Genomic DNA, 24,327 nt, shown 5'->3' with positions numbered 1-24,327 from the left:
GTGTGTGTGTGTGTTTGTGTGTGTATGTGTGTCTGTGCCAGCACGTCAGAGTGAGCGGATAGTATTCAGTACAGTTAAACAGTTGCACTTTGTCCACTCGGATGGTACTATTAGTGATATTAATGCTCCTTCTCTGATCATGTGAGGTCTATTGATTTTTGGTGCACATTCAGAAACAATAAAGGTTACACTTTTTTATGCCACTTGAAAAAATAAATGCAAGTGATTGTCTTTATCCTATAGTAGACATAAATGATCATTTCAAATGCAAAGTTCCAGAAAATCGTTTTTATGAGTTGTACTGCATAAATGTACATTATCAGTACATCTCACTTTAGTGAATGACAAGAAAATTAGGCACATAAATGCTTATTCCAAACAGCTCATGCTTTCCAGTTAAGTTTGGTTTATACGTTTTAACTCCATTTTTACTTGAGAACAAACTTACTGTAACTGAATTCTTTCTGTAGCCTAAATATCAGACATCCTGCTGTCTCAACTAGGGATATGTGCAAGTTGACTCACCGATTATACGTTGCTACCCTCGCCAGCTGGCAACAGAAACACTAGTTGGTTAAACTTGTGATAATTGATACCTAGAAAAAACAGGATGATCATGGATCATCATACTAGACTAACCAGCAGCTCTGATCATCAACGGCTCGCCATCTCTTTCTCTCTCTCTCTCTCTCTCTCTTTTTCTCTCACACACACACACGCAAATTTACACTTAATTGATGGAAACAAGTACACGACTGCATCTGTGTGACAGGTACAGGTCTGCAGCTGTCTGCTGAAGTTCAAAGTATGTCTTAGCCACACGCACACTTGCACCAGCTGGAAGTCTTCACACTAGGCTGAATAAATGTTATTTGTTAACTTTTATGTAATACATTTTTTGTCACGTTTTGTAGGATAATGTGCAATGTAAACAGTGCAAAGTGTCACAGAATTCAACAACATTTAAAATATGATTTGGTTACAAAAAATGTAGCGGTTTTAATGGCTATTACAATATATGAAAAAAAATCTTGGTAAATGTTTAACCTTGCAGATTAAAATAGTGCTCAATTTTCACTGATTTCGGAATATTTTCTTACTTCAAGACAAGTAGACTCGACTAAACTTAAACTTGCCTTTTCACATCAGGGAAATTAAATGTTAGGAAGATCCTGGTCTCAACTACACTGAGAGAGAAAGAGAAGTGAAAGTATTAAAACACAAAAAAGATAAACGAATTACACATGCATAAAGAAAACAGCTAAAATAATATACAAATGTATGCAGGTGAAAGGAAAACAATAAAGGCTAAAAAAATTCAAAGAGGCTTATAAAACAATTTCAGCTCAAAGCTAACAAAACACAGGCACACATGCACACAGGCAGTGGCCAGTGCTGGGGGCTCAGGATAAGGAGGGAGGTGATGGGACAAAAAAAAAAACAAAACACACACACACACACACACACACACACACACACACACACACACACACATCAGCCAGTATTGGGGACTTCGGGCATAAACGGCAGTAGGGGAAGCAGGTGTTTGTGCTGGGCAGCCTGTGGGTCAGACGGGTGGATGGATGGACAGATGGATGGAAGTGTGTGAGCGACAGACAGATTGAAAAGAGAGGGGGTCTGTCGCCTTATCAGGCCAGGGCCAGACCACCATACCCCTCTCCCGCACCCAGCAGTCAGACTGGACTGGGCAAACTGCAGGCCAGCAGCACTGCGTGGGGCTTGACTGGTGAGGGGAAGCTTTGTGCCGTGTGTGTGTGTCAGAGTGAGCATGTTTACCCCAGCTGCACAGTGGGAGTAGGCAGTCAGGTAGCAGCCAGCAAACATACGTGCACACGTGAACACAGGTTGGGAGCCACTAGCCGCACAGATGGACCGCCACCAACATCGGTGAAAGTCTGTGTGTGGGTGAAATTCAGAAGCTTCTGTGCCAGCGACACTTTCTGTTTCTCCTCGGCTTTTAAATTGCCACAGTATCTTGAGACACAGGACAACTGGATGCAGTCCTACCTCTTTAAAGCAGCTCTGTAGGCTGCAGGTCTAGCATGTGTCGTGATCGCTCCATTGTCAGAGTTTCATACTGAATTTAGCATTTGTCTGCAGTTGCAACCTGCAATTACAGTGAGACTCCTAATTGCACCATTTTCAGTTTAAGTGGACCTTTAATAAGCTGCTATAAAAAAATGCAGGCGATGGCTTTTTAAGATGAATGCAATAAAAAAGAAAGCAAGATTTATGTTCTCTTTGTCAGCTCAGCTTTGTGATTCTCCCTCTCTTTCTGTTTTGTGTGTGTGTCCTGCCAGGAGCTGGTGGTGAAGACGTTAATAGTGGCTGAACCCCACGTGCTGCACGCTTATCGCATGTGTCGCCCCGGCCAGCCACCAGGGAGCGACAGCGTCTGCTTTGAGGTCCTGGGCTTTGACATCATCCTGGACCGCAAACTCAAACCCTGGCTACTGGAGGTACTACTCTGCACGTGTGTTTGTGTGTGTGTGTGTGTGTGTGTGTGTGTGTGTGTTTCTCACTTTTTTCCTACATTTGTTTTTAGATTTTAAATTAAAGTCATTACAGAAAATAAGTATTTATACAACATCAACAGTTATAATAATTACAAATACAGTTTTATGGACATTTTGTCCTATTTTCTTTTTTATAAATGATTTTATTATAATTTTTTCTCTCTCTCTCTCTCTCTCTCTCTTTTTCCCTTTTTATAAAACAAATTCTCCGGTCTTTTTTTCTTTTCCTAATGTCTTGCAATTTGCAGGACATCTCTTACCAAGATACTTATTGCCTTTTGAGCCATGTTTTCAAAAGAAATCAAACCAATATGCTCAGGTTTCACAGGTTTAAATGCATGTGAAAAGTGTCTAAACGTAGCACAAAAAAACTGTTTCAACCACGTTTCAAGGAGTTAATTTATTCATTTGGGATTTTTAAATTTTAAAGTAATTCTTATGCATTTCCAATTTTTGTAGTATATTATGTCAATCATAATGTGTTTAAATTTCAAAACATATTTTAAAAAAATAATGAAAGTGCGGTAGGAGATTTATGGGAGGATGATTTATGAAATTGCGTTTGTGTTTGAGGAGAGCTGCAGACTGCGCAGTCTCACCTGTCTGTGCTGCTACCAAAATGACAGCAGCTCCTAAACCGAAGTAATGTGGCATCAGCAGGAGAGAGGGAGACGTTGCCCCGCACTGACAGAAAGCATAAACACGCGCTGATTTTGCTTACACACTCCCATCTCTGGTGCACAGAAACACACACAAACGCCCACGCACTCTTAAGTATGTATTTATGCACCTCTGAACACAAGCAGGGACACATCGCCCATGTAAAATGAAAGGAACGTACACAACCACAAACATGCACGCACAATTACATGGATGTGTGCATTCACACACATTCATGCATACAAATAGAAATGCATGCATACGCAGCTGCATATAAGACAAGACAAAGACCTCCTCTTGCTTGTACAAAGGAACACATGCAGGGTAGAAAAATTTAGGTCAGGACGGCAGGTTTACTAGCAAGACACCCGCCCCTTATTCTCTCAGTGTCAGTCTCTAAAGTGTCACTCATTCAGGAGATGGATTCGAGTTCAGACTCCACTCCAGGATTTCTGTCTAACCATTCTGATGTCAGCCAGTCAGTTAAAGCGTGACCTAAATCCTTTAACCCAAAGTGGCTGCACCCCCCCCCCCCCCCCCCCCCCCCCAATTGCCTCAAGGATGGGAAATGCCTGTGGGATAATTGTTTGTTTTTCCCCATCATGACAACCCAAAATAAATCTTGCGATTTCCAAAAGCCTCTGATTTGGAGAAAAGTGGCATTTGATAGTTGGTGGGTGTCAGAAGAGTCATCGTGGAATTAGGGTGTTATAATTACCTGACTTTTTTTTGTGTGGTTGAACAGTTGTAGCTACTATATGAAAAAAGGATGTACAAGAGAGAGCAAGATGATGGTGTTCCTTTTGACTGCTGGTGCACTGTGACAGTATGTGCGTGCACTGTGTGTGTTTTGTGTGTGCGTGTGTATGAGACATGGCAAACAGCCGTGAATGCAGTTGTTCCACTCCAGCAGTAATGATCCCCCCTGTGCTACTAGCAGCTCTCTATAACTCTCATCAATTAACATCCCGCATACACACACACACACACACATACACGCACACACGCACTCACAACCCTGCTTCTCTTTCACGCAACATTTACAGCAACAATCATTTATTTCCAAAATTCAACTGATTAGTCAGGGGACAGTTGCAAGCAGAGACCCCTTCTCAAATCCTCACTGCGTACGCTGTCAAGCCTGAAAATAACTTTATTACCACGTTTTAGTCTGTCGACGTTCATTTCTATTCTGCAGGGACACCACAAGCAGCCTGGCCCATAGGCTGGTTGCCACAAACGGTACCCTATGGCAAGCCCTCAGGTCCAAATTTAATTTTTTAGCAGATCATTTTGCAGCATTTTGTGCTAAATTGAATGTATTGCACCACATTTCACCACTTTTTTTTCTGTCACCCCCGAGTCCCAAAATGCAAAAAAGTTGTCAGGAACTGAAACCCAATCTAGGTCTCACAGGTTTGTTTTGAATTTGTGGACTTCAGCTCTCGGGTTTCTTTATTGGTGTCACTGTGAATTATGTGTGCCACGCCTCGTTGGGGCTTTACCCAGACTGCTGTTCCGACAACGTCTTCCTCTCTTAACTCTTTAAAACGTCAGACTTGGTTGTTGGACATGCAAACACGCAGCCAGGAAATGAAGGTTCAACCTGTGTAAACTCAAAGCCAGCCGGATACCTGAAAGCTAGATGGTATCATATATAAGAAGCTGTCAAATGGCATTAATCCTGCCCTTTGTATTTGTATTTTTGTCTGCCATTTCACTGAGTGTGTGTAGGAGGCTGGGGAGGGAAAAGGAACATGATTGCCTCTCACATCCTCCAATTACGCCTCCAGAAAATAGCAACTGTTTGTTTGTTTTTTTCAAGACAAGGTATTCAAAATAGTGCAACTCCAAACTCCCGTGATTGGAGGACACACTCGCCTTTATCTTGCCATTGCAAGAAAACCTCTGAGGAAGATACAGAACACTGGGTCTTTGTAAGCGGACAAAGAGAAATCATTGCAAATATACTGATAACGAATAGGGATGCTCTGAGGAACAACCCGCAGACCAGCGCACACCTGCTAAATAGCTTGTCACAGGGGTGAAAACAGAGAAGACAAGAGTGATGCTTCTCAAACTACGGCCAGGCATCAAACAGGCGCATTGTGCTCAGAGCAACTATAGAAGGGGGAGAAGAGAAAGTAAAAAAGAGAGAGACAGGCTTTTGTGTGATCCTTATCTTAATTCAGCAGGGTTTTCAACACAAGTTTTACCTCCTATTGACATTCAAAACATCACCATGACATAGACGCACACACAGACACACACACTTGCTCAAATGGCGTAACTCGAGATGTTCACTTTCATTAAACCAGCCCAGACAGCATCTGTGTCTCGTATAGGAAAGGCGTTTCATTGAGCCGTGATCTTCGCTTCAGACACACAAACACACGCGCACACGCGCACGCACGCACGCACGCACACACACACACACACACACACACACACACACACACGCACACACGCACACACGCACACACATGCACACACATGGACACACTGTCTGCTTCAACTGTGGTTTGTATTGTCATTGCCAAGGGTTTTGCTTTGAGGACTTCATTGAGTGTTTTCTTTGTCTTTTGAAAGCAAAAAAAGCAAAACACAAATACTGGAAAACATAATCAATGCAGAAAAAAACAGACATTTAGCTTAGCTCAGGTACCACATCATAATACAGGCTCATAAATACTACGTGCACATGTGGTGCCTTAAAAATTGGGGTGCGTGGGTCAAAGAGAACAGCAGCCGTCTCCAAATCCAGCGTGAGTCATAAGGAGTGCATTTACTCAATGGCAAAATATAGCAATGGGACAGCATTATCACCCCTGCATCCCCCTCCTCCCTCAAGTTTATCCAGGGCCCATGTGCTGTAAGCCGGCATGACAAATAACGTCAAATGGAGTGAGGAAAATGGAAAAAAAATTACTAGGGGTTTGGTGGGTGACGGGCGAGGACAAGAGGATTTTAAACACACACACACACATAATATATTCCTTTAAATACTCCCTTATATGTGAAACAAAACCCAACAAAGAGCACAATTCATTGTTCTCGTGAGGTCTGATTGGTGTCCATGGACCACAACACAAGGACGGGTGGATTGAAGCCCAACCTCATTACAGGCTCTGGCTCACTTCATTCTTTTTTTTTTTTTTTTAGTTGGGGAAAAAAAAGCTCATGCTGGTCAACTCTAAATGAGAAGAAACAAGTGTTTGTAGTGAGCACGAATAATTAGAAACCTTCCTGGTCTGCTCTCTAGTGTCCGGCTCCAAGCAGCTCAAAGGCTGGTCGGCCTGCTCGTTAGGGCCACAGTCATAGTGTGTGTGTGTGTGTGTGTGTGTGTGTGTAAATGAATGTGTGTCAGTGTGTATAGTGTTTGAATGGGTTAATACTGTACACACTCTATGTATGTTTGCACTATAAACACTCATGCGCTATGTAAACCACCACATGCAACTAAGGGTGTTTCTGTACCGTGTGTGTGTGTGTATCTGCATGTGTGGTCCTTCTGTAATGTGTATGTATGTGTGTGTGTGTGTATGTAAGTGTGGTTGGCTATTCTTATCTGCCTACCAAACCAACCCCTACCTAAGGTCGGGTAAGAAGCAACAAATCCTGGACCCTATGCATAAGCAGTCTCTGTGGGACCCCCACCTTTTTTCTTCTTCTCCATATCTCTCTTTTGTACATTTGACCTTTGAATTTATTTATTTATTTATTTTACAAATTCAGTATGCTTTCTTTCCCTTTCCTTTCTTTCTTGGAACCCCAATTTATCTTTTTTGGGGAAAGACGTGATAGTAAAATACAGCCCCTTTCCCACTGTAAAAACCCCCACTAACGCCCACCAACATGCAGCTTTTGTATGTAATGGTAAAGGTTAGAATCTGCATTCACATCCAGGTGAAATGACTCTGCAGTAGTCACAGGTATTCATTAGCTCCAGCTCAGTGACAGAAATTAACAAAAATCAAAAATCATTCCAATTTAGTGTGCATTGAGTTTGAAAGAGAGACTGAATAAATGAGAGATATAACAAAGAAGTAACTGCCATGAAATTTTCACTGTCCTCCATGCTGCCTTCTACTGTTTACTAACCTATGTTTCAACCAGTCCGTGATGTCGACGTTGAAACACCTCTGTAAAAAACAATAACAAATAAACAACAAAACAAAAGGCATCCTCATCTGCTGCAGAGTCTTGTACACAGCGCTAGCCTACTGGCAATGGGAAGTTAGTATTTTTAGCAGGTTTTCCCAAGATTAAAAACCTGCATACACATGCTTATTTTAGTGGAAAAGGCATAAGAGTTGGTGCTCCAGCAGCATAAGCAGCCACACTAGTACACATTTTTTTTAGCTTTATGAGGTGAGAGAAGACACAGAAAACTTCCACTATTTTTATACAAAGTTCTTTTATACAAAAGTCTTTTAAACTGGATGATTAGGCAATTTTAATTTAGTTCGGGCACTAATTACTCGAGAATAAAAAATTGCTAACAAAGCCCAGACTTTTCATTCCAGGCGTTTCAAGGGCCTTCTTTCTAAAGGGGACCTAGTTAATCAGCCCCACTTCCCCCCGCTACAACACCCCTGCCCACAGTTTTATTGTCCAGCCAGAGAGGCATTGAGGAAAAACACTGATTCAGTGTGTAACAGGAAAAAAAAAAAAAAAGCTTGTTTTTCAACTTTTACTGCGTTTTCCATGGTCAGTATTGAGATGCCATCGGACACAGGAGCTTAGGCAGCTTGATTATTGATGGCTGCAACTTAACTACCATCTCCTCATCCATCTCTCTCCTTTTCTACCCCCCTCTGCCCCCCCTTTTGCAGAGTGATTGGCAGCTAATGAGGCGGGCATGGTTAGGTCAACCGTGGCACTGGTTTGTTTGTGTCTCAGGGTGTTTGTGTGTGAGTGAATGGGCATTACGACAACAGACCAACAGACTGCAGCTGGAATGCTCCCCTAAGGGCGGTGATTCTTCACCCCTCCTCTCCTCTCCCTTCACCCCTTCCTGCATCTTTCCTCCTCTTTCTGTGCTCTGTCCCTGATTGCTTCAAGATGAGTTTGGTTTGCCTGTCCATCCCTCAGAGCCAACATAATCCAGACTTCCTTTTCTTTTGAGTACAAGTGTGTATGTGTGTGTGTTTGTGTTGGGGGGCTGTGTTTGTGGGGAGTAATCTGTGCCGGCAAGTGTAAACAGATGCCACGACACACGTAGCAACAAACACATGGATATGTTTTTACTCTGACATCCCCAACACACATAAAGACTACAAATGAATTCCTGAAAATACTGTTAATTTCCTGTGTGGAATAAATAATGCCTCACACTTATGAACGCTTTCAATTTAAATTCTATTTCATCTGCAAAATGCAATGAAAATTTTACGTTCTTATAGCTTTCCATAAATTCTAAAGAGTGGCCACTCAAATGTGTTTTCGTAAGGAGTTTTGGTAGAAGGATTTAGAGGTTAGCATGCCTTTCAGCTGTTTCCTCAGGAAATCTGAGAAGTGTTTTCTAACCCCTACAACAGCCGGGGCGAACATTATTGTGTATTCAAGGTGATTAAGGAGGACTTTACTTGCTACCTGTGCTCTCCAAATAATTTTCATCCCCTCATGATTGAATTTTCTATGGTGAAAAATGATCCAGGAGAATACATACAGTTTGATATACTCAATTATCTCTCAGTCTCCCTTGCACCCTTCCACCTTTCATTCTCCTTTTGCCTTTGATTAATCTTTGGCACTTAGTGGGATTCATTCTCATTTGAATGTCCATAGATGTCGTCCTTAGCTCTGAGGGCGCGTCCTTCTCCCTGTGAACTCTAGGTGGCAGTAGTTACCTACAAGCTGCTCTTCGGCTTATAAGAGGTTTATTAAAGAATAATTAGAATGATGTATGGGACTGTCTGTCTCTATCCACATCCATTTTCCCCCAACATGACTATTTCATGGAATAAGTATCAAATTAGGAGCGCACAAGCCTCGTATGTGGGGCAGTTGAAAACACACCCCAACATTTAGTCATTTATCATCAGGCATGTATGGCAGCAGCAGTGACTGTAAGTGTGTGTGTGTGTGTGTGTGTGTGTCTGTGTTTGTGTGCAGCATGTGATTGAGGGGAAAGATATATATTGCGTGTTTATGAGTGACATATGGAACTGTAGTGTGTGTGTGGTTGAGTGTGTTAGAGACTAGAAAGGAAGATATAGACTCCTGCATATTTATGACTGACAGTCTCAAACCTGAGGTGGGCTTTGTTGATGTATTCTGGCATATTTGTACGTACTTAAGGTGGGAGTTTGTGTGTGTTTGCGGCTGCATAACTATGTCCACTTTTACCTTTTGGTGCACTTTTGAAGCACCTTTCACTTTTTGTGTCTGTATCTCTTCAAAAAGAAAACCCAACAAAAAAAAAAAGCAACACTCCCTGCACCCTGCCAGCCAGCCAGTCAGGCAGGTCAGGCTGACTGGTGGCTAAGCTAAGCGCTGGCCCGCTCCCTCCCAGGACCTTTACCAGCAACTCGGCATACTCAGCTAGAGTTTCCCCGTGTCTGACTGGACCACTAAAAATGCCACAAAAAGAACAAAACAGTGATTGATAAGACGGCTGAAACAAGAGAGCGACTTAACATGGCGGCCAGCTGTCTGTCTTTCTGTCGCTCTGCTACTCATGCTCTCCCTCTCTCTTTCTCCCTCTCTGCCTCCCTCTCTCATTCCACCATTGTGCGGCAACAAACACTCCATTCTGACAGCGGTTGAACTGTGCCGATACCCTCGAGTGTGCGGGGCAGAATGGGAGGCTTGTCAAAGCAGTGGTTGTTTACACTCTGCAAGGAATAATAAGAGGGGGTCGTTTTTCTGAACCGATTAATCACGAGCAGCCCTTGCACTTGTTTGACGAGTATTTCAGACGCAGAATGGATGTTGATGGGGGGAAGCAATTTGTTGCAGAAAAAAGGCAGCTGATTGTTGTTGATCCATTGCTGTTGCTATGTTATTAGGGTCGGTGTGACACAGCAGAGGCCACGGGCGCAAATTGTTTGATGCCCACTACGTTTTCAACAATGAGGGAATCATGCGATTATACTAAGGATTGTTTTTTTTTTTTTTTAAACTGGGTTAATTCATAATTGAAATGAAAGCAATGAATTGTTAGATGGAGTTGGACTCTGAGTCATTGCCATGCTTAAGTGTGAACTGAGATTGAGTTAATTCTCTCTTAGGTGTGCAGAGTGGCCTGTGGCTACAGTAATAATAGTGTTATTGTTGGAGTTTGATTTTGCTGTATGGCCATTACTTACTTATTAACTATCCTTGAGCACTACACCCCCACGGGGGGCCAAAAATTATGAGACTGACCCTGCATCTAAACCAGAGGGTAAAGAGAATTCCCCACTTGGAAATTAATAAACTATATCAAATCAAATAGGGCATGTAAAATGTGCTGGTTGCACTTCTGCCTCTCTGTACTTCAGGGCCTGCAATAAAGATCTGTAGACATTCCTGCAGTTCACAGACAATTCAAACCAAATGGATAGTTGAAAAAAATTTAATAAGCCGCCCCCTGAGCACAAGCTTTATTTGCCTTCATAAACACTGGCGGGTTGTCTGTGTGTTACAGTCACACACCTCCAGGTGCAGAAAATAAAAGACTTACATGTCCTGTGTAGGGTATGCTAATGATTTACAGCTCGGCCTCTGATCTTTGTATGTTTAATTGGGTGATCAGATGATGATAAACCTGTCCTGTGAAAAATTACCTTTCTTCCCCTACATGCTCGTTCTGCTGTTTGACCGAGTGATATTTGGACTACATTGATGCGATGCTGATGCTGAACCGAATCAAAGCATGAGTAAAAAGGAGCTCCTAATCTTTTCATCTGACATTTTTATTGAATGCGTCTTGGAGCAACCGAGGGCTCCTTTAAGACCCTGCCAGAGTCACTTAAGGAAATCAGAGTGGGGGTTTTTGGGAGCCTGCAGGGGTTCATTAGGACCAGACTGGTCCAACTTCCTCTGCCAGAGAGGAAAAGGAGAACACAGAAACACGGAGAAAGAAATGAGTAAGAGAGGTAACGACCAAAGAGCGCGGGTGAGCAAGCGTAGGGAGGGGGGTGAGTGACCAGACAGAAAACGGGGTGAGAGACAGGAAGAAACAGAGTGGGAAGAGAAACTAACCAGAAGAAGAGGGCGACAGGCAGAGAGTTGAAGGAGAGAGACGAAAGATTGAGGGAGAGCAAAGAGAGACAGCGAGTGCCGCAATGCCAGTCTACTCTGTGACAGCTTGACACCACAAATCAAACTAAGAAATGAAGACAAGTAACGAGACAACCGTCGCCAGGATCACTGCCAGTCTGGCTGTTACCTATAGGCTACGGCGCTCTAAAGCCATACTCTTTTCATTGTGGCTGTCATATCAGGGAGTGCTCTAAATAAAAACAGACCTCTTTCCTCTTTTTCTTTTGTGTTGTTGTTTTTTTCTTTAGGCAAGGTACTGTAGGTTGAAGAGGAGCTCTGTCCTTCTCGGCACACAGAGGGATGTATTGTAGACTTCTCTCTATTGAGTGAAAGAGTTGGATAGGGTCCTTGGTCCTTTTTTTCGTCTTTACACTGGAGGACATTCATCACCCACACCCCACCTCCTTCTGATAAATGGTTGCCGTGTAGAGAAACGCACATGTGGGTGCGCACACACACTTACGAAGGCAACCCCCTATAAACCCATGTCATGTTGGTGCAGATTTAGCAGCTCACTTGTGGTATTTGTGGATGTATCCTCTGAAGTAGTCGAAGAGACCCGAGCAGTGATGCCCCAACAGGCTGAGAGAAGGTTATTAAGTTGCCTCAAGTTAACACAGACAGCTACAGCTCGGGATTCATATCCTTGGCATGCTCTTGTTCACATATGCTCAGCTTCACGCGGCCACATGCACTTCAACACGGAAGCCTCCTTGTACAATAATCATTTCGTGGGAGTTTCAGGTTTACGTGTCTGACTAAAGGACAATTTAGGAGTGGCGGCTGATGCAGGGAACAGCTTTACTGATTCACTAAATCCTGCCCAGATTTTCTTTTACAGCTGGCTCATGATCCAAATGGACAGTCTTTGAGGAGTTACTGCTCTTTTTCGGGCTACGTGCCCCATGGCTGGCAAAACAGTCGATACTCGGCTCTCCCATTTCCTTCAAGCCTGGTTGTGATGTAAATATTATCTTACAGCACTGTTCCCAAATCTGCCACAATGCAGTAAGCACCTTTGTGTCAGGATTAGTAATGGCTAGTTCAGAGGAAGAGAAGAGAAAGAGGGATGGAGTTTGTGAGTGCTACCCCTGCAACCTTTGAGACGCTTCGCACATCTCTGTAAAGGAGCTGTCGGGTTTTTGTTGCTGATTTTTAGCCCAAAAATCCTTACGCTTCCAAATGGCCTGATGTTGAACACCAAATTTTTTTTCTCATTGGTCTCTTTTTCACTATTCTTTACCTGAATTTGTGATTGGTGCATTGAATCGACCTCTATTGCGCTCTTAAACCTCCCATAGGCTCAGTGCTACTCTGGTGCTGAAATCCCGATTTGTGATTGGCTGCCGTGCTGCTCTGATGAGTTCAAGTGTATCCAACTGATTTTTTCTAAAGGAAGATAGGAACAGGAAGAATAACGTCTTTGACACAAATACTCACTGCGACTGCAGATTATGGTTACTGGAAAGGATGAATTTCCAGCTGCACTTCCAGCACTATTAGCAGTGATTTTTATCTGATTGAAAATGAATGTTGCTTTTTTCGCCAACACATGCAGCCATGCTGGGTCATAGTGCGGCAGTAATCGATTTCACACTGTGAAGGACGCCATATTTCATTCAATATAGCTTAGTTAACGACAGTTAATTTCCACCTCACAATAACCTCTATTTTTTGTACACTGTACTATAGTTTTAAAAGAGTACTTTTTAACTATAATACCACAAATGTTCTCAATCAAAAAAAAAAAAAGAACACTGTTATCATAACTATTACAAATATAATGATATCAAAAAGTGCTGAGTGTACTTATGTATAGGCGATTTTGGAATTTGAACTTTACTGTAGGAGGAGATATGACTTATCTCAACAATCAAAGTTTATTAACCCGAGCCAGTCTTTCGTCACCCCCTCTCATAGCAGGACACCTTTCCAAACCTAGTTGCCAGTTCACTCACCCTCCCTTCACATTTCTATCCATTTGCTGGTCCTTTTGTTGTTTCACAAAATCTCTTTTTCACCTTAGCAGAGAGACAGAGGGAACATAGAAAGTAAAAGGGAAGAATTGATTTGTTGTGTCAGGCATAATAACTGATATCTGAATACCTTTGCACCGGTGCTGGAAATTGTTCTGTTAAGAAAGTGAAGCTGCTCTTGAGTTTTTTTCTGGGTAATACTGGCTTTTGTACCTCAAATCACAGTTGGCTTATTGTGTTCTCACTTAGCTGACTCGCTCTGAACACTCTTGATTGTATATGATGGGACTGAACTGAGCGCTGGTAATTCGCTGATGCTCACAAAGAGATTATTGGTGGCATGAGTGTGTTTTGCAGTGCCTGGCATACTTAAGTGTCACAGACTCATGGACTGCTGGCTGTGTTTGGCTGAAACGGGCAGGGTCACTAATCAAGCGACAGTTTAACCTACACAATCTGTTCATATGTGTGCACTCATACACACTGCAGGCTCGTCTTTATGCAAAAGCAGACACACATCAGTGTCAGACAGGATTTATGTCCAGGCAAAGGCTAAGAGTTCCAAAGTGTCCTTCAAAGAGGAAAAAAACCCTCCCTTCCCATCTCCGTCTCCCCTCTTCTCTCTCTTTCTTGTGGCAACAGATTCCTTTTTTTTCCCAAAGATGCCCTAAATCCACTCCTGTAATTGCATAGCATTTCTGTCTGATGAATTGAGAAGAAAGAACAAAACTGAGATGAAGTGGGGAAAAAAAACACAGAATATTCTTTGAATGTTTCTCTCCTCTCCTCTCTGGCAGATCAATCGAGCTCCGAGCTTTGGGACCGATCAGAAGATTGATTACGACGTGAAGAAAGGGGTGCTGCTCAATTCTCTTAAACTCCTCAACATTAGGTACTGCTCTCCACCTAGGTCACACACACACACACACACACACACACACACACACACACACACGCTTAGATGGATAGAACATGAATTGCATCTAAGGGCCCATTAAGTTTCACGTGCAGAGGCAGGCAAAGCTCACGTCAAATTTGATTTTACAAGGCTCTGAATGTTTTAAGGTTTAAATCCATTCTTTCCATTTTCTTTATTTGGCAATGCTTAAAATTATATAATTACTTTGGTGTACGGCAAAATTTGTCTTGTTTTGTTTTCGGACTGATGACACAGTAGTGACATGAGTTTGAAACTAAAAGGGGGTTTAAGCTGTGGAGCAAAAAAATCGCTGCACTTCTAAATTTGTGTGTTGGTGCTGCTGTGGTGGATACAAAGACGGATAATGGCCGAGGTACAAAGCTGTGCTTCTACTGTGCGCTTTTGTGCTCCCTTCAATCAGACACACTGTGTGTATGTGTATGTGTGTGTGTGTGTGTGTGTGTGTGTGTGTGTGATAAGAACAGGAAAACAGTAAGTTGTGCTATCTGTATTTCAGAGTCTACATTGTTTACCCTGCTCTATATATTTGCATACTGTGTTGCTTTTTTACTTTGCTTTGTGGGCGTGTTTGTTTCCCTGTTTAGGTTACACATACTGCCATTCTTGTTGTGTACTGTATTTATATAGCGTGTGTGTTTGTGTGTGTGTGTGCTGACATGCTTTTCAGTCCCCTGGCTGCAGCGAGCCTGTCCACTGATTGATCATCGTACACCAGACCTCTGGATCTCTGCTCTCTTTTTCGCTTTCTCTCTTTGTGGTTGTGCTCCTCTTACTGCTCTAAATATAGTCTCAACTCTACTAGTCTCACACACACGCATGCACGCACACACAAACACACACACACACCAATGGATCAATTACATGCAGCACCGTAGATCTAGTTTGGCCAAGTGTGGTGCACGGTGCAGCCATCCCACATAAAAACTCACTCCATCCTCCTGCTCAGCTTCAGTCGACACAAACAAATCTCTTATCAAAATGATTTGTTTCATGGCTGATGTTTGCCGTGTTCCCACAGATTAAAAGGGGAGATTTGATTATTTCATGACAAATAAATTGTAGGAGGCCTTGAAAGGCGGCGGGGAGTTCTTTCCACTGGACAAACTGCTTATGTTCATGCTGGAGTGAATGAGGGCTTTGTTCTACCTCGCTCGCTTTTTCCTTATATAGTAATGGCTTAGCTTCCCAAAAGGGAGGGCTCAGTGGTGTGTAGAGGTAGGGTCGGTTCTCAACTCGGCTCACAACACCAACTGTATCAACGTGGGATCAATTCAGACCCGGTTGGGCATGGACATTGATAAACCTCAGCCCCCCAACAGCACTCAATATCCAATTTAAAGGGCCAGCGATTGACTAAAATGAATTGCCCTTTCTCCAGACCGCAATGGCCCACTTGTTTAGAATTAGCTGTCTGGTCCTGTTCATCCTGTTGTTGTCACTTTGTTTGTGCTGTGGCTCTGTCTTTATCTCTGTATTGTTGAATGTTTTCTCAGGGATTTTTTTTACCACAATAATGTGAAAAGGCAAATTCAGGTCAGTCCATCCGATTGGGATGAGACCCTCATGCCGTCATCATTGTTTACAGCACTCAAGAAAACATTTTTCTGCAGATAACAACTGTTCTTTACTGAGATGTAATGATTAAGTAAGTCTTCTGTATTCTGAAAGCACTATTACGGTTTGTGGGTGCAAAATAGAAATGACAAAGAGAAAGAACATTTAAACGGTAAGTCGACAGGAATTCAACACCAGCGCATTTGTTTTTCAACAACAGCTAAACCTTGACAAGAAAAAAATCGAAGAAACAAAGTATTATTGGAAGACAGAAAGAGATGTCAGAGCTTCAGTGAAAAAACACCCAAAATGCACTGTAACACATGTATTATTTGTAAATCTATTTGAATGGTGCTGCACGAATTCCTCATGCTTGAATTTGTGCATTGTTTTGACTCTGTGCTTGTTTTATGTTGATCCAGAGCCAGTGATAAGAAACGAAACCTGGCTCAGCAAAAGGCCGAGGCCCAGCGACGGCTGTATGGACACGGTTCCATGAAGAAACTCTCAGCTGCTTCCTCAGACTGGGAGAAACAACGTCACACACTGGAGCGTAGGAGAGAAGAGCTAGTAAGGCACTACTTATTATGTGGTTTAAACCTCATTAGAATCAGAAATCAGAAATAGTTTGTTTTTGCCAATGATGCAATAATGATGATGGTAGGATGTGCAATAATGTATTGCTTAAAGGGGACCTATTTTGCTTTCGGGGTTTTTCCCTTTTCTTTATTGTTTTATAGCATTTTTGTGCTTGTAAAAAGTCTCCTATGTAATAAAGCCCCAGTCCAAGCCAAAGGGAGCTCTCTCTCCCTCAGAAGACACTGCTCCGAAGCTGCCTGAAACAGCTCGTTTGAGATTCAGTGTTTACTTCTATAACTTGGTGACATCACAATGTAACAAACAGAATGGACTGTGCATCGATAGAGCCAGCTGACCAATCAGAGCAGACGGGGCCTCTGGGGAGGCGGGACATAAGACTGTTTCAGACAAAGGTGCTGCAGCAAAGGGACACAAAATGTGTTTTTTGAACATTAAAGCATGCAAAGACCCCAAAAATACAAATATAATCCCCAAAATGAGCATAATAGGGCCTCTTTTAATGTCAGGAGTTTGTCAGGATAACAGTGAGGGACCGCAGCCTTGTCGATGAAGCCAGCTACAGTTGGGACAAAACTGTTTTTGTGGCATGATATGGGTTTGCTGAGCAAGATTGTACTTCACCATGATGTAGTTACACAGGTAAATTGCTGCTCACATACTGCTCACAGTCAGGGCTGTAGCCCACTGAGAATTATGTTAGTTGGATCTGATTTGGCAGATCAATACAAACATTCAACAATTTGTTTTTGTTGATGTTGCTTGTTTTTTTACAAACTTTAAAAGTTTGAATAGGGTCAGCGGGACATTCAGTGTGACAGCGGCATTCACGTCAGATGGTAAACGAGCTAACGGCAATAACGACAGGTCATAAATGTGCCGCAACACTATTCGCCGACACAAGATATCAAGTCAGAGACTGTAACGTATTGAGTTGCTCTGGGCTGTAAATTCACCACTTCTAAGAAGACGGTCTCTCCTTTCTCCTCCTCTGTGCCGCTGCTTGCATGCCAGTATCAGCTTGTATCAAAGAGTAGCGTGAGAGAGCATGTACTCCAAAAACTCCCCAGAAGCACACCGCACAGCACACTGACGAGTAAAAAAACAAACAACAAAACCCAGACTGCTCGACTTAAAGCAATCTGAGTCGCGTAAGGGTGTCCAACTGATTATTCGATTATTCTTTCTCTTCTGTGAGAGCTATCAGCTTCTTACTTGGAGATTATAAATTTCTCAAATGTGCAAACATATGAATAGTGCATCAGAACAGAAACAAAAAAGAAGTGCTTGCTTTAAAGCATGAGACACTTCTGTTAACGACCAAACAATATGTTTTCGTTTTTGTTAAGCACTTTTTTCCAGGATTTAAACAAGAAGAAAAGCCAATGCAGAAATTCAGTTTCACTTACTTCCAACTCTACGTCAAAGTTTTCTGAGACAAGCATACCATTTAATTATTTTCTCTTTGAAATGAAGGAGTCAGGGGAGTGATTCTCATACATATGGGGAAAAGTGGCAGCTACTAGTACTTTACGCCTTCCGCCCTCTTTGATTGGCCTTTTGATCAGCCACGGCAGTAATCAGTGGGAATAAGGAAAGATGGCACAGAGGCACTACTTTGAAAAGGGCACTATCTCATGTTTGAGTGCTGTTATGGCTCAAGTGCGAGACCAGGTTCAGGTCTATTGAAGGCACATATTGCTCAGAGCTCAATGATGCTGCAGTGTGAAAAATTGGCCAACTGAGCTCGACAGTTATACCTTCATAATGATAATAAAAGGGTTGATGGATAAATGCCTCTTAATTATGAGGTATTGTTGGGTGAGACGACATGCTTCTAATCTTCTCACCTCTTGCCTTCTTGTTTTTAAGACTTTCTTTTTTCTCTACTCCAAATGAAATGTAAGGTGGGGGTGGCAGTGACTATCACCTGAGAGATTGAGTCCTTTTTCCTTTGGTTTTTCTCCCATTTCTAGAAAGAGCGACTGGCACAGGTCCGAAAGCAAATCTCAAGGGAGGAGCATGAAAAGCAACATCTGGGGAACTACAGGTAAGGTAGAGAGACTCTTTCTCTCAATGAATGCAACCCACTATACTGCTGCCAGCTTCAATTACATTTATGGGGTCATCTGCAGAGTGCTGAGCTCCCTGGAGAATAAATAATGCTGCTGCAGAAAGAACAAACAAAAAAAACAACACCTAATGTTTTGAGCGGGTGAGGTAGAAGAATTAAGATTGGGAGAAAATGTTAAATATACAGATGTCCTGAGCAAGTTTTTTTGCCCCCGAACCCAATCACAATAATTTGATATTGAGTATCTGCTAATACTCAGTCTCTATCCGATGCTTGTATTTACCTGGATAATACAGCTGTACAATGCACACTGCACATTCATTAAAGTTATTACATTCAATCCAGTGTTTATGCTTGACAGTTTAATAGCTCTGCAATGCAAGACAAAATATTTTTATATGGCTTTTAACACAATGCCACCTCGTGCAGCATTTGTTTTTTCAACAAAATAACAAAGTAAACAAAGTAAAACATGTCTTCATAAATTGGTCTCAAATCCACTTAGTACAGCATTGTAATAAAAGTACAGAACACTATAAATAGGTAATATAGTCACAATTCCATGTCAAAACAAAAATGACCAACAAATATATCGATTCCACTTAAAGTGGTGTAGCAGCTTGAAGTTGAACATGAAAACAATCTGTGTCTACTTATTCAATAAAACCTGAAAGTCTGCAGCAAATTGTGTTCATTGTTTATGCCACCTGTGTGACAGCAGAGTAAACAAAGGATCGGGTGGCACACGTGCTCAAAATAACCAACTAAAAAATGCGTTGATCGGGCCCGATACCGACCCTTCCCATCAGATCATGGCATCCCTCTTTAAATAGAAAGGGAAATCAGAGGTAGTGTGTAATGTCAAGGTTCAAACTGTTACTTCTACATGCACAATGTTTTCAGCATTTCAGAAATTCAGATTAGCATGTTTAAGTTGCCTGACTACTGCCAGCCATTCTCCAGCTCCTCTGCACCTCTACTCTTTTCTCCTCAAAGTCCAGCTGGGACTTTGGAAGACACCAAGTGTGTCAATTTTTAATAGTCACCTCACATATGGAGCAGATCAACCTCAGAGCATGACTCAGCAACACCAAGTTCTGATTTGCTGCTTAGCCTTTGCAAATTGATAACACTCCCTCAGTTTCTCTTCATGCCTCTATGTATTTATCTGATATGTGCGCACGCACACACACGCACACACACACACACACACGCACGCACACACACGCACACGCACGCACACACACACACACACACACATTTCCAGGTCTTGATTTTCTCACACACAGATAGACACACGCCCACACAATTGGCTCACACACACGCCCTTCTTGCTGTCTCCCTGAGTGTGAGTGACTTCTTGACTCATCACTTGACTGAATGGCGAGTCAGAATACTGATCCCAGCCTGCATGAAGTGCTGTCACCTCCTTCCTCTTTTCAGACACGCAGTCAGACAGTCAATCAGACAGGCTGAGGTCTGTCTGGAGCACCCCCTAATAAAGACCTCTTAGCATTCAAATGGTGTCCCGGCGCAGCACTGGAGTCTGATTAACACACTGCTTCTCATTACACGAGTTCGGCTAATGAACTTACTTACATTCGGCTATTAGATGAAACTTGCATCAGTTACAGATGAGCCAGAACCCCGTGGCATCAGAGGGAAACCCAGCTGCTTGATGCCATTGTTGATGTTCATTTAACATCATTTACACAGTTGGAATCAGGAGGCTTTAGAGACACTGTTGACCAAAGCAAAGATACTTTGAAACTGATATAAATGAAATATGAATATTAGCTTTGTCTATAACTCAAATGGGAACACATGGAGGGAAAATGCCCCAGCACGAATATTTTTATATAAAAAACACTGCAGGGTCATCCCCAAATAAAAATGTCCATATGTTCAGAGATGGAGGGTGCCAAAAAGAGGGAGCAGTTAACACCCACTATTAAAGTGTTGACCTTTTGCATTCAGTCAAGTGATTTATGTTGCTCTTTGATGACTGACAAGTTCTGGCTTTTTTCAAATGTTATTATTTAAATTCAGTTAACCCCTCTGTGATGAAGAGTCTTTTTCCATATTTCTCTAAAGAGGAGGGAGAAATCTGGTCCACATACCTTAAAGGTGGTTCAAAAGTATGGCAGTTAAAGAATCTCATATAGGATGGTGCCAAGGGAAGGTGATAAAGTGACTGGTTCATCTCGGGTCTCTCAACATTCAGTAGATGCTTGAGTTGAACAGCAGTAACTAAGGAAATGCATAGAATTGGGTCAACTTCTCAACAATATGGAAATCATGCACCCAGAACAGCATCTCTGCATAAAGTTGTTAAATGGCAGATGGGGTTCAGTAAAAGTTTTAATGGTGAAACTATAAAATGTTAAACTTTATTTAGCACTGCACCTTCACTAAAACCTACAACTCAGGGGCTGGTATGTGTGAAGCTTTATATCAGGGTAAAGCAAAGCAGCGATTTCTTTGCAAACGCATAATACATGTTTAAAAATAAAGCTTTAAAAAGTTTGCCATGCTCTATATTAACACATGAATAAACATCTTTGTTAAATTCCACAGTGTCCACTACCTGCCCCACCGGCAGTTACTACTCACTGCTGTGGGTGTGTGCTTTGTGCTAACATTAGCTGCTATAGCTGTGCAGCCGCTCTCTTGGCTCAGAGTGTGTGTGCTGTGCTATCAGCCCGTTCTCAATCCAAAGTCGTCAAATACCGCTGCTTAGCAGTGTTTTCATTGTAAGATCCCGATGTCAAAAGCCACCTTTGCGTTTGCACAATACACTGCTGGATGTCATCAGCTGAGAACGCGGCCACACAGAACTGTTCATGGTATTTTATGTTACTGGACAGCCATGTGGCGGGACGGCCGGACAGCACCCGCTAAGGCTGCATGATACGCGGATGGTCTGTGTCAGTTGAGAATGCAGAGGGATGAAACCTGCTGGTGGGTGGGAGGAGCGGTGGATAGATCCAACTTTCATGTGCGAAGCCAGGGTTTGGTTTCCGTCTGAAATTGGTGGGGTTTTTTCTACACCTTACCATGTGCCCTTTTGCCTAAATCTAACCATCAGGGCACTTCTTGCTTAATCCTAACTATCTGTGCCAGCATGTACTTTTGTTGACATCCTGGCGTTGGTTGCCATGTGCTTGTGTTTTCTAAACATAATCATGTGCAACGTCATCCCACCATGTGCATTTTTTGGCATCATGGTAGTGGCATCCTGTAACGTCAAAAGCAAATGCAGAAGAATCCCGAGCTTACATGTAAATGTGGAATTGGCGAGATGTGCCACCCATGATCCCGTCCTGCCAGCTGTCTTATACAGCTGGTCGTGTGTTATTATACAGAACAGCGAGGCAGCATAAACAGTGCAATATTTCCAACCTGAACAGGCAGTGTAAACAGGGCCTGTGTGTGACAGGCCCCAAGCATCTCAGAGCATTTTTTTTCACAATTTTAAAATCTTATTTCATACCTTGGTAAGTTTTTTTAAATATTAAAATTTGACTGGGTGAACAATATATTTTTCTGTGGTGGGACAAACTCATATCTACTTTTTTCTTTACCTGGACTTTATTAGTAATGGCTTAGTAATCTATATTCAGAAGAATGTAGACAATTTTATGTTACTGCATATAAACATTACATTCAGCCAATACAACTATGTCTTTTTAAAAAGGAGGTCAGTTCTTTAACTCCCTTAAACGCCTTGCTGATTCAAAAGAGGAGTCAGGCTCTAAGTATTTCTGTAAAGAAAATATTTCCCTGCTTTTCCTCTTCACGCTGGCCAGTGTTTTTTAAAACTCTGTCATTGTTTTGATTTGATGGCTCTAGCGATGACTTGAGGGGAGTTTGGAGATGTATTATGAGGATAACCAGGCAGTGGTTTATACATTCACCTAATCCCCTCAGGCCTAAGACAAACACTGAGCGCTGTTAAAACTAAGCAGAACTCTGCAGAAGGTGTGAACGGGCAAACTAGCAAAGACTGCAACAAAGTGCACATGTCACTGAGGGTGAGTGTACCGTATGTGTGGGAAGCGGTTGTGCATTAATGCATTATGCCATGTGGAAAGACTGAAGTTTGTACAGTTTCTTGACTCAAGGTCTCCATTAATACTTCTTTCTTTCTCCCTCTGTCTTTTCTCTTTGCTCCCTCAATCCTGCCACTCGCCTTCCATTTGTCTCTCCATCATTTCACACCTCTCATTGAAATACTTATAATTTTCCCCTCCTGCTTGCTCTCTTTTCTGTCCGTCTACCACTCTCACCCGCTGTGCCTCGACCTCTCTGTACCTCACTCCATCCACTCCTCCCTCTTCTTTCATCAAAATCTCCCCCTCTTAATCTTTGTATTCCTTTTCTATTTCTTTACTGCTCCCTCTCTTCATCTCTCTATCTCTTTAACGACCCTCTTTCTCCACTCTTTTCTTACCCTCTTACCCTTTCTTTGTGTCTTTTATCCGTCACGGCTCCCTCCCTCTCAATTCTGTCACCGCCCCTCCTCTCACCTCGTTTCCCTCTTTTGCTGAAACCCCAATCCCCCTCTTCTTTCTTTTTCTTCACCCGATCACTTCCACCCTCTCCTTTGTGAACCCAACCCTGTTTTTTTCTTTATCCTTTTCTCTATTTCATCATTTCTTCCATCACCCTTCTCATCCCCATTTCCCCTCTCACTGATGACCCTCCTTCTTCGCCTTTTCTTTCTCCCTCTTTCTCCACTCCTCCTTCTCTTTCCTTGCTTTCCTCTCTGTGTCTCTGCGGCCTGCAGACGTATTTACCCCCCAGACGACAAGCTGCTGCTGGAGAAGTATGAAAGCCTGCTCTCGGCCGCCTTTCAGACCTTCCTCGCCGGGCGAGCTGCCTCACTTCAAAAGGAAATGAATAATCCTCTGAAACGAATGAAGGCACGTACGTCAGTGGCAGACTGTCAAGCACACACACACACACACACACACACACACACACACACACACACACACACACACACACACAAGCACGCACACACACATCACAGGAACCTGCAGAGACCCACACACAAACATATACACACAATATGCAGACACTTGTGGACAAGCGCATGCCAAAGAAAAGAAACACACAAGCATTTCTATTAAGATTCTGCCCACAGAGACAAGAAAGGATGCGCAAATAATGCGGAAAGTGTGCCGCAGTCCTTCAGATTTGTTAGAACGTCTGACAGAGTGTCCTTCTTCTACTCTATCTGCCTCGCTTTCCCTCTGTCATTCACTCCGTCTCTCCACAAATATTTATTGTGCTGTGTACATGAGCTTTTAAAAGCAAATCAAATCCCACACAACAATGTCATTTTTCTTTCTTTACAGTTAGACACTCATCACTTTCTCTTGTCCTCATTCTGCATCATACTGCTTTATTCTTTCTTTCTGCCAAAGTTAGATGTGGAGAGGCTTCAAAGTTGATTACACGTGCTGCCCACGTATTTCAGTGTACATAGCTATAGGTTAATTATTTATTTCTAAAGACTCAGGGATATACATTGAATATATACATGAGAATGCATGCACACACAAACTTGCGTGGCCGTGTGCTAAGACGTGCTCATGTTTGTACAGGGCTAGAAGTCATTGTATGCATATAAATGCCAATGCCTCTCTGGTACCAGGAGGGATGTAGCTTCAGCTAAACTTTGAAGGTAAAGGTATGAAGAGACTTTGCAAAGGAGAGAAGTCGATTTCCATA

General features: G+C 42.5%; 1 protein-coding gene across 1 annotated transcript in view; it reads left to right on the top strand.

Annotated features, from left to right (window-relative positions):
• The window catches only part of ttll7 (tubulin tyrosine ligase-like family, member 7), an 87,752-nt gene that overhangs the window by 26,074 nt on the left and 37,351 nt on the right, over positions 1–24,327 (top strand). Inside the window, exons 9-13 of the mRNA XM_042484167.1 lie at positions 2,322–2,480; positions 14,221–14,315; positions 16,340–16,487; positions 18,491–18,564; positions 23,378–23,513. Coding sequence (XP_042340101.1) covers positions 2,322–2,480; positions 14,221–14,315; positions 16,340–16,487; positions 18,491–18,564; positions 23,378–23,513 — 612 coding nt within the window. The remainder of the gene's footprint in view (positions 1–2,321; positions 2,481–14,220; positions 14,316–16,339; positions 16,488–18,490; positions 18,565–23,377; positions 23,514–24,327) is intronic.

The sequence above is a fragment of the Plectropomus leopardus genome, chromosome 3, assembly GCF_008729295.1.
Source record: "Plectropomus leopardus isolate mb chromosome 3, YSFRI_Pleo_2.0, whole genome shotgun sequence".
Lineage (NCBI taxonomy): Eukaryota > Metazoa > Chordata > Actinopteri > Perciformes > Serranidae > Plectropomus > Plectropomus leopardus.
Note: the sequence above shows the minus strand (reverse complement) of the source record. Positions and strands in the feature narration are given on the sequence as shown.